Source organism: Symphodus melops (genome assembly GCF_947650265.1).
Source record: "Symphodus melops genome assembly, chromosome: 1".
In the NCBI taxonomy this organism is placed as follows: Eukaryota; Metazoa; Chordata; class Actinopteri; order Labriformes; family Labridae; genus Symphodus; species Symphodus melops.
In genome coordinates this window covers 36,316,706-36,327,753 of record NC_136691.1, presented here as the reverse complement: position 1 = coordinate 36,327,753, position 11,048 = coordinate 36,316,706, and the positions used below count along the sequence as shown (strand labels likewise).

Here is an 11,048-nt window from a genome sequence, read left to right as displayed (position 1 = left end):
CTGTATCCGTCAGCGTAGTGTCCAGAGCATGGAGCCGCTACCAGGAGACAGGCCAGTACATCAGGAGACATGGAGGAGGGCAACATCCCAGCAGCAGCGCCCTGTGCTCTTCACAGATGAAAGCAGGTTCACACTGAACATATTTGACAGACGTGACAGAGTCTAGAGACGCTGTGGAGAACGTTCTGCTGCCTGCAGCATCCTCCAGAATGACCGGTTTGGTGGTGGGTCAGTGCAAGACAATGCTAGACCTTGATTGCTTTGATTTCCATTGATCATTTTTGTGTGATTTAGTTGTCAGCTATGTAAAGAACAACGTATGTAATAAGAAAACTTCACTCTTTCAGATCTAGAAAGTGTTATTTTAGTGTTCCCTTTCTTTAAACATGGCAGGAAAGAAACAAACAATATTTATAGATGTCAATTTGTTTATTTTCTAATTAAATTGCTTAATTCTGTTCAGTGCAAAATACAATATATAATATTTAAAAACATTGAGTTTGGGAGGACATAATGTGCTCTTGAAATAACATTGCTCAACGTAATCAAAACAAACATTTCAGTCATCACAAAGTGGGGTTGTGATAAGTACAGTTTCATAACTTAAGGTTTATGATTCAATTTGAAGAAGGCACTTCACTAAGGTTACTGGTGGACTGTTGTTAAATGAAGTGATGAATTTCATTTAATAAATCTAAAAGTATTCCTTTAAATTGGAGATATAGAGAAGAAGTACATCGTAGTGCGGTAGTCAAGACCACACTAACTGAGAAAATGTATCCGAGACCAGAATGCTCTGAGACCAAGGCAAGACCAAGACATTGAGGGATTGAGACTGAGTCAAGGCCAGGACCAAGGCAGGGCCAGACCGAGACAAGAGCAAGACCATAAATATCGCAGAAAAATGATCATCTTGTGTGCGATGGGCGAGTCACTCACTTAGACCGTAACACCGGGAAGGTTGTTTTAGAAAGGGGCAGTTTCCTTTTAAATACAGGAATGACATGAGAAAGAAGCCTATCATTGGTGTTCTTGACCGATCTTGATATGAAATCTGGAAGCGGCAGAGTCCCAGACCAAGTAAAAATGCTTTTGATTACAGAGATGAGACTGAGACCTTCAAAAACCAAAAGACCGGGTCTGATTTCGAGGACTACAACACGAGTACATGGAACTTCTTATGTATCTGTTCTATTTCAAAACGTCTCCTGAGTTGTAGCAGTTTTACATTCAATTCACATGAGTTACAGTACGTATACAAAATGAGGGGAAGACATGAGGAGCATACACGTATTCATGTAAACAAACTTTTTACAAATGTTCATAAAATCCTTTAGTAATTGCACAAAATATGTTCAACATTGAAGCTGCGTTTTAACATTTAGGAAAAGCTTTGAAACGTGAATGAAAAGAAAAGATGATACTTGACACATCAAGCTGACGCTGTGCTGAGAAATAACCTATTGTGTTTTTGATACTTTTGGAAAGAGCTGACGCGCTTTCTCTCATTCCAGTCTTTATACTAAGCTTCCTAGCTGCTATATATAGTGACAGTTTTATATTTAAAGCTAAGACATAATAGTTCATTTTCTTAACTAACATTTGGAAAGAGGTTAAGTAACCTTATAACCAGCTAGAACTATTTCTTTAAAGTCCTTGAAGCAAGACATTTGAAAGTGACAGATATTGGCAGCATTGCAGTCTTTTCACCAGTGTATTAATCAATTAGCTGTCACTGTTCATTATATCACCACAAAGGGAAGGGGGTGTCTTCTAATAACGCCCTCTACTCTAGCTGTAAAGACCACCAAACTGTATCTTGAGGTATGAGGTAAGTGGTGCAAAGAACATCACACTCACTATACGTGCTCAGGAGATCCTCTCTGTAATGCTGTGGAATAGTGAATGACTTTGAACCTATTACAAGGCTGGTTTATGCTCCATCACTGACTAACAGCTGACTGCTGTGAGGTTGTGAACCATGAACTCCGTCACTCAAAGGTTCCAACTATAATGATGAGTAAAAGGAGGAGACCTGCAGCCCCACACATAGCAAGGCGAAGAAGTTTCTGAGGGAAAAGAAGAGAGGCGTTAGAGGCGCTACATGACAAACACTTTCTACTATTTCACAGATACATCTAGAAATAAAATCACAGGCGTTATACATGACGATGAATGGATGCATTTTGTGTTTAAGAAACTGGAGGTAGTAGATGAAGTGTTACCTCACGCAGAGGTTCTCATACGGGGGGTTTTGTTAGTCCAACAGACAGGCCAACAATTAGTGCAATGACAGCAAGCAGGATCAACAGAGCAAAGGCAAGGATAATGTATTTCTGCCAAGTGAAGAAGAGGTTGTTATTTGAACTTCAATGAACTATCTCAAAATTAAAAATGAACATAATTGATGTTTTAAGATATGTTGTGACCATCTCACAACACAAAATTAGAAAGGAGCACATACCCTCCGGGATTTTTTCTGATACCTCAGGGCCTTTTTGGTCTCTTCCTTGGCACTACAAATATATTCAGCCGCATCGGAGACATTCTTCTCTATGTTGTTAACCATTTCCCCCTGTAAGTGTGTGAATCAAAAAGCTTCATGTATAACTAAAACAGTGGCTACATTCAGATTTACAATTGAGGATAGAAAGGATCTCTAATTATTTTGGTACCATTCCCTATTTTGGACAGTGGAAACACCAATATATGGATACCGCACCGAATCAAACTGAACTGGATCACTCGGTGGAAACAGGGGTCTAGACACAGCCTTATACAGTAGCATTAAATATGGTAGGTTTTTTAAATTGATTTAGAGCTGCTTCCCTTTTACCCATCAACTGTCACATTATACAGTATTTACCTGAGTTTCTACAAGCATGGCCATGTCCATGAACATTGCATGGAGCTCCCTGATGCTGGACTCCAGACGCATGATGTCCTGGTGTCGTGACTCAATCTCATTCAGGGCTTGTCGTGTGATCTGGGAATCAGAAATGATCTGAGAAGCAAAAAGGAAGGAAGAAAAATTGAAATGTGTCATCCAGAAACACAATATTATTCTTCCTGGCTGTGAGTAAAATAAAGACCTGTCAACTGCTTATCCCTACCCGAAATGATTGACTCTTACCTCACCACTAGATGGCAGTCTAAGCCTTTAGCCCTGCAATAATTATATACAGTGTACACTGCAAAGTAAAAAGTGAAAGTGCTTACATCAGAAGTGAAGATTGATGGGTTTCCACTTTCTAACATGTCCTCCAGTTCTTCATTGGTGGTCACTCTTCCAGCTGGCATAATAAATATCAGGCAATGATTAATGAGAAAAATGCCCTCAGCTCCTAGTACAACTGAAAATGAATAATTACATTGATTTTTTTTCCAAGTAAAGTTAGGAAATATGCAAATTATCAGTGGATATACCCTAAACTAAATTTTTTGAGTGTGTAAACAAACTTGTGTCCTTTCTCAGTAGAAATAAGACATATTGATGTTGTTTACCTCTTTCTTTTATATTGTTATCAGTTTATATTCTGGGAGTTTGTTATAGATTTTCAAGCGACAGGCTGTGGATATTGATATTGTTGGGAGAAAACTAAGACCTGCTATTTTAACATCCCCCCACTGACCTCTTTATTTTTGCTCTAGTCTAAACCTTGATTCATTATCAGACATAACAGCAATGAGAGCCGGATCTGGATAAATCATTGGATTATAATTTATAAAGCTGTCAATAATTAAGATATAGATTATCTGATGCATTGTGTTGTAATAACTCTGATCATCATTCTTGTGGCAAAAAAATCCAAACTTTGAGTTTGGCAAGACAAAGCTCCTGAAAAAGTGAGTGTTACAGTAACGTCCAAAGTGACAGAGACATGTATGATGCAGAAAGGTATGATTACATTAGTAGAAAGACACCCCTCCCACCATAAAAGAGAAACTTGGAAGTTCTTGACTAGATGAGATAAGATTTGTTAACCATGAGTGTCATAACAGTTTCTATTAAGTATGAAAGGAGAATTTCTGTTTTTATGACTTAATCTTGTCTTTGGATATTTCCTCTCTGTAACAATCGCTTTTTGTGTTTTTATTTGAGGGTTGTTTTTTTGTTTTTTTTCATTTGATTATATCGAACTTAATTCAGTTAGGAACACCCTCGTCATCGTCTGCATTAAAGGCTCTGTTCAAAGGATGCTGCCTGTGTTAGCTGAGCAGCATGCCACAGATTTCCAGGTATAGCACACTACTAAAACCCCCAACAAGGGTGATCCAAAGGCTTGAGGCAGAAAGGAAGCATCTGGGATGGTGGAGGCAATGCTTTACCAGCAGAAACAGCGGCGGTGGAAGTTGTGTTTAAATGGACCGCGTTGATGTGAGAATAAGCGGTGATCGTCTGGCTGTCTCCTAAACACAGCTGGGACATATGACTTTCATATCCTGAATGAACTAACACAAAGCTTCATTCACAGTAATTATGATTTTACTGTTGCTCTGTTCTAAAAACAGGTTACAAAACTAGGCAAAAATAAATAATGCTTAGGAAATCCCATGTTAAAATATACGGTTGTGCCCTTTAGTCCCAGGATAACACATTTGTCTCAAAGAGTATTGAAACAGCCGGGTATAAAGCTTGCAGTGTAAGATGAAGAAGCCTCCTGGTAGCTCAAGTGATGGATAGTCAGCCAGAGGACACTGTTTCATGCATGGTGCAGACTTTCCCCTATGTAACGGTGGGGGATATGTTGTTTTAAATGTATTAATTAGGAATTAGATCAACATGAAACTGAAATAACTCATAAGTGTTACAGTAATACACAAGAGGGGCTCCAAGTCGAGAGTGTTAAATGTTCATTGAAAAAACTGCAATTATACAACCAATATGAAGTGCAAACAGGCCCTAACAACGTACTTATCAGTTCACTTCGAATTTAAATAACTACATGTTTAACTGTAGTCAGTTCCTGCTGTGGTTTCCCGTTTTATTTGTGGCTGAGGTTGTTACATGGGTCTACGATTAGAAATGTCTAGAGGATCAGAAAAGGAACAAAGGAGCCCAGCAGCCCTCATAGACAAACAGCTCTATAAACAGAAAGCTTTCTCTTCCTGAGGCTGTGCCTTCTGTTGTGCAAGCAGCACCCCAGAGAGACAGATCTGTGGGCAGGTGCTTACTGTAAGTGTCACACCTTAGCTGGAGACTATTCCTCAGGGAGCGCAATGCCAAACACGGCAAAAAAAACACACCACCATTGCCGCTAATCACACACTTTGAACAACCACAGCATCACTTTCTGAATGATGTAAATTAAAGGTGTTAGTCTGCATTAAAGGCCGAGGACACTTGTGTGGCCGTGTCAAAGGCAGGTGAACTACTGTTACACAGGCCGCTGAGCTCTCTGTCCGTTGTCCTGGTAACACAAACACAACGAGCCATCTCCAGTATCAGGCGGCTCTTCCGTCTGCAGCACAGAAAACTGGAGCCCCTCATTAAAGCTTGCCGCAGGGACTGTTGGAGTGAGGCCTATTTTTTCACCTTTTACTTATCGTCTTGTGAAACTGAAATATCCATAATACAACTCACCTGATACACCATGTCTTTACAGTCTTTGTCAGGACTCGTTTTAGAAGTAGTGAGAAATAAATCTGCTGCACATTTTTCATCATGCTGGAGAAGTTAAAAAGTTAGGGAAGTTGGATGATGTTCCATGTATAGATTTTATTTCCTGGATGTCTAATGTCTTACATTGGACACAACAACCATGCACTTTGTTATTTAATATTAAACAATGTAAATCACATGTATTCCTTTTTAGGGGGTCATGGGTCATGTTTGCCTTTATTAAGATGATAGCTGAAGATAGAGTGGCATGTGGGGAACAGTGGGAGGGGTACACATGCTCCAAATGCTGTTTGATGGGACTCGCTCCTGTGACCAACACATGGGAGACAGTGAAACACCCGTGATTACAACTAAGTGAAAACAGCGCCCACATATTTATCCCTTTCATTTTTTGAGAAGTTATTGGTTCCTGTACAATGTCTGTTTTGATCAATCCAACTGAATTTCCCTCAGGATCAATAAAGTATCGATCTATCTATCTATCTATCTATCTATCTATCTATCTACAGTTACAACTACTCGTCATTCAATTTTTAGTAAAAAAAAAAAGTGCTTGGATATGATTAATTGTGACTTTGGTCATTGCAAAAAAAAAACATCTTAAAGAAAAACAGCCATATACCATCCTGCTGCTGCTGCTGCTGCTGCTGTCTGTTTATTAAAAGTCAGGTTTATCTTCAGAGACACAGAGAGGAAACCAGTGTGGTCTGTTTCCTGGATCCTGTCCTGATAAAGCCTCAGGGTTTTGGTAGTCCACTCTTTTATGTCTAAATTCTGAACTCAAAATGTTTTACATGCAGCGAAAAATGTAATCCTTTGATGCATTAAAAAAAGGCTGTAAATATTGAAAGAACATGTTTTCAAGCATCAAAGAATATGCAATACCCCTGGCCTTTTCAGAGTCCAAGGGGGTCTCCATCTTTTGTGACTTACTTATCTCCAGCTGTCTCTGGATCCTTCCTTTGCTTCTCTCTCGAAAGGACACTTGAGTCTCATTGTACTGAGTCATGACCTCCACAAACTTCCTGGACAGCACTGTGTGCTGGGGACAAATGACATCACAAGGACAGAGGATAACTATGTATACATCCACAACATGTGTGTGTGTGTGTATGTGTGTTGTTCTGGACAATGATGTGTTCTGTATTATACGTTTCCGTGGTGTGTTTCTTTTTTTTTTTTAATGTATTTGTGTTTTCGTTTGATATTGTAAATGTAACTTGGATTAAGTGTTCCTGTATCATGTCAGGAGAAATCTGCTGTTCAACACAATAACTGTCTATAAACACAGTCATGTAGAACAATAACATTATATGTCAGATAAAGTAGTTTAAAAGTAAAAAAAATAAGAAGATTATTCAAGATATATTATACACAACTCCTATTCAACCTGATAATGTTTGTGTAGCATTGGCAGATAGGTGGTGACGTTCATCTATGTTTGAGTCGTAAGCAGTCTTTAATGTGTTTCCTAACCTGTGTTTTCTGGATCCTGAAGTCCACAGAGGCTCTGTTAGCTGCATCATCTTTGGGCATACTTTGCTCCATGGCTTTATCGGGAGAGAAAGTCGTAAATAAATGTTACAAAATGAGACAAAAAATGTCGAAGAATGGCAATCAAGTTATGTCTGAACTCACATTTTAGTTTAGTCCGCACCACGTTTGCGTTCCCTTTGATATTGTTGGTCAGTGAAACCAGTTGGTCCTTTGTTCCTATACACACACACAGACAGGAAACATGTCAAACTTTATTTGCTGATGAGGAAAAGTAATTTCTTCCAGCTAATTTGATTCTGTCCACAGCAGCTATTTAATTTGCACTGATTTCCTCTTGTAACTTGGAAACAAACATGTGGCAATAAAGGACACAAAACACAAGCCCTTTGTTTCCTTCCATGTTATACACTTTACTCAGTTACATTAAACACAATGACGGATGATGCCATGCCTCTGTAAACGGACTCTTTGTCTCGTAGGATCATCAGGCCTCAATTCCATAATGAAGAGAGCCAGGAGCTGAGTTCATTCAGTAATAACAGTGAGCTGCAATCACCTTTTTTTTTTTTTTTTTTTTGTCAAAAACACTCTGAAACACACAGTCTTATGGTCTTTATTTGATGCCTAGAAACATCTCCAAATGACGGCATGTTTGAACCCCTGGTTGTTATAAAGTTCCAAACAGAGACAAACTACAATGGCTTGTGAGTTTTGAGACAAAAAAAAAAACAGTTTCCTTTTCAAGTTTCCTGCCAAGCTGCAATGAAAAGGAAAATATAACAGAGGAAAGGAAGTGAAACATTTGTTGTATTTTTTCGCTGTGCTTCTAAAGTCAAACTCCAGCCAAGATAAATTAACCCTTCAAACTACAGTTATACTGTATAAACTGTATGAAACTATATTGTGAGCACACACTTACTGTCATCTGGGTTTGGCGCAGACAGGATCATGCTGTGCATCTTCCTCACCTCTTCCACTTGGTATGAGATCTTATCAATGAGACCTCGAAGCTCTTCCACCTAATGCAACAACAAAACATCAATATTTGACTCCTGGCATGTATGCACATAATAAATAGAAGCTGTAGAAGTGGTACACACCCTTCTGAAAAAGCTCTCCATGAAGTCATCTCTGTCCACTGCCACTGCAACCTCCTCCTCTGCTTGTGTTCTACTCTGTGAAGATTACAAAAATAATGTGTTTGAAGGACAGTTTTGCTGAGATTACAGAATTCAAATTTTCAATTTGCAAAAATTTCAATAGAATAAATAACACTTACAGCAGCTAATTCAGCCAGTCGGTCCTTCATCCCACCGAATAAATATTCTTCAGACAAGATGTTGTATCAGTAGGCCGTCTACATACGTCGGGTCATCTTGCCAGTCTCCAACATTGATCCACCTTGCACTGTACGAGAGCTGGGATATGCACCAACCCAGGCCTACATTAAAAGCCAAAAATAATAATAATAATTAACCGACAGACATTGAAAGAGAGAGAAAATGTGTCCCTCTTTCGAAAACTATATCTAAGATACAGATCTAAAAAGCAAAAGCTCTGCAAGATTTAACACTATTTTCCGGGTATTTACAGCAAGAGCGCCAACAACCTGTTGCTGATCCACAGTATCTCTTTCACCGGGATACGCCTTTTCTCCCACCCCCTCTCTCTCCCTCCCTCCCTCCTCCTTCCTTTTGCTAATTCTCAAGGGTGGGGTGGGGGGGGGGGGGGGGAGGGGGGGAGTGCTTCCTCAATTAAATTTGATCGGTCCATCACTATAAACAAACTGAATTAAGATAATCCTATTATATTTCTAGATGGGAAGGGAAAGCTGGGGAAGGCTGATATCAACTTCATTAAAGCCTAACATCGTGACATACCAGTCCTCTGTGGTTTATTTTTTTTTTTTTAAAAACAACAGTGATTGTTTTCTATTTTATCACATGAAGACGTTTAGTTTGATAGAAAACACCCTTGCGCAGTTATACGAGACCGCTCGATAAATAATTGATGAGCACGGCTGGGTGGCCTGTGAAACCCTCGGACTGAGATGTTATTTGGCCACAAGGGGGCGCTGTTTACCTGGACATCGCTACAAATTGACCTTGGAAGTTTATTGCGAGCAGTGATACCACTTATAGTGACTCCCCCACCTGAGGGTGTACTCTCCAAAACCATCAGCAAATTCCATCACATTAACAAAGACAGAAAAATATGATCCGTGAGGTAGACTACGTTTTTTGTTTTTTTTTTATAATAAAAGTGTTTGAAATTCACCTAAACCCACTAAAATCAACAAATCCAAGCATACAAAGTTACAAGTACATGTGTGTTAATAGCATGTAAAGTATGTGTCTGTTGGTCTGTCGTTGGACCAAGTCATCCTCAGCAGCACTCCTAGAACCCGGGTGTTGTCCTTAGATAAAAGCATTGGTCATATCACATTTTCTGTACAGACGTACAGTATACGTGTGTTGAAAAACAATGTATGGATTGCACCGTGCAGATTCTGATCTAATTAATTCCACACGTAATCTCCAATTACGCACAAACAATGCCATTTACGCACAGCTGTAACGCCCCTCTAAAGAGGATCCAGAAAATGACATCACGTTTTGCAATTCCCACGTTCAGTCCAACAAACCAGTCCGCCTCCACGTAGCTCCTCTACTCTCATCGCAGTTTCCAGATGCATGCAGGGGAACTAAGAGACACAAGTTGACCGTAGGAATACAGATCACGGATTACAGTTTTCTGGGTGGACGTGAATTTTGAGTTTACAGATTTGTATCTTGTAAAGGCAATTAGGCTTCTTCTTGAGTTTTTTTTTTTTTTTTTTTAAAGGAATAAATTATTTTTGTATTATTTTGTTCAGACATTTTTATTTTCATTGATCTTCTCTTTAAGGTTGGACACATGGACAGATCAGGAGTGTACACATGTTGAAAGAATGACTGACTCCTCCTGGATTTATCTTTATTCCGGGATTTAACAGTTAATGAGTTACTTTATATGGTTCAATTTCCAAAGCGATGGAATTTCCCTTGAAAGTGCACTTTTTAACAGTGTTTTTTTCTTGTATTAAGGTAAGATGTTATTTAGCCCTTTCCTCCCCCTTTAGTCTGATCATCTGTTGCTTAGCATTGTGTAAAAAATACGTTTGTCTTTCTTTTTTTTTTTTTTTTCTATTGTAGGTCTTTGCTCAGGTGGTTCAGGCTGAGAAACATCCAGGTAGTTGGTGTGCTACTTTTATACTTTGGTAGCAATCTGAGATAAGATGGCATAATACTACTATTGGAGCAATTAACCATCTTGATTGTTTTCTCATTTCATTGTCCAGAACAGTCTTCATTTACATTACTATAACTTTTTTTTTAAAAATCCTAAATGTATTGCTTGTAAATAATTGTAATGTTCATGACTGAGCTTGATTGGGGGAACCCCTTTTGGATAGTTTACCCATGAACTCTCCCTGCAGGCCTACAGGTGTTAGCCAAAGCCTCACATTACTGGCCTCTTGATGCTGTGGATGGGATCCATGAACTGTGGGACCAGATTGGAAACAGACCAGGTTATGTTAACGGCAGTAACATAAGTATGTGTACAAATAAGCATTCTGCATTACACCAAATTTACATATTTGTCTGATATCTCTCTGCATGATCTCAAGCTGTTTCTCAGCACCATCAAATGTTCGTCATGCTTTTTTTTTTTAATGTGATGAGGTGTTCAGAGCTTTGTCAGATACAAAAAAGAACATTCAGTAAGTGGGAGAACTTTTTAGTCAATAATTTAGATTTCTATAGGCCTTAATGCCCCTTGTGGGAAGAACATTTTGCATTCACATATTAATACCTTGAAACCAGTGCTGAGTAACTCTCAGCATTTCATATAATTGCTTTTATTGTTTTCTGGCCTGTTTGAAGTG

General features: G+C 38.9%; 2 protein-coding genes across 2 annotated transcripts in view; one reads left to right on the top strand and one right to left on the bottom strand.

Annotated features, from left to right (window-relative positions):
- Positions 1–520: 520 nt before the first annotated feature.
- On the bottom strand, positions 521–8,775 carry stx2b (syntaxin 2b). Its single transcript, XM_079362950.1, has 11 exons — positions 8,400–8,775; positions 8,221–8,295; positions 8,040–8,139; positions 7,262–7,336; positions 7,100–7,173; positions 6,557–6,665; positions 3,220–3,293; positions 2,867–3,004; positions 2,465–2,575; positions 2,226–2,336; positions 521–2,069 (listed from the first exon to the last, which is right to left on the bottom strand). Exons 1-10 carry the CDS (start codon positions 8,427–8,429, stop codon positions 2,241–2,243), a joined length of 882 nt encoding a protein of 293 aa, XP_079219076.1. The 5' UTR covers positions 8,430–8,775; the 3' UTR covers positions 521–2,069; positions 2,226–2,240.
- A 1,003-nt stretch (positions 8,776–9,778) lies between these two features.
- The window catches only part of adgrd1 (adhesion G protein-coupled receptor D1), a 34,578-nt gene continuing 33,308 nt past the window's right edge, over positions 9,779–11,048 (top strand). The window contains exons 1-3 of the mRNA XM_079339035.1: positions 9,779–10,206; positions 10,315–10,351; positions 10,599–10,715. Coding sequence (XP_079195161.1) covers positions 10,153–10,206; positions 10,315–10,351; positions 10,599–10,715 — 208 coding nt within the window. The 5' untranslated portion in view covers positions 9,779–10,152. The remainder of the gene's footprint in view (positions 10,207–10,314; positions 10,352–10,598; positions 10,716–11,048) is intronic.

Coding starts and splice junctions, on each gene's coding strand:
- stx2b (XM_079362950.1), bottom strand. CDS start 8,429: ATGAAGGACCGACTGGCTGAATTAGCTGCT. Junction 8,140..8,220: donor TGGAGAGCTTTTTCAGAAGG/GTGTGTACCACT, acceptor TTGTTGCATTAG/GTGGAAGAGCTTCGAGGTCT. Junction 3,294..6,556: donor CCAGAGACAGCTGGAGATAA/GTAAGTCACAAA, acceptor TTATTATGCCAG/CTGGAAGAGTGACCACCAAT.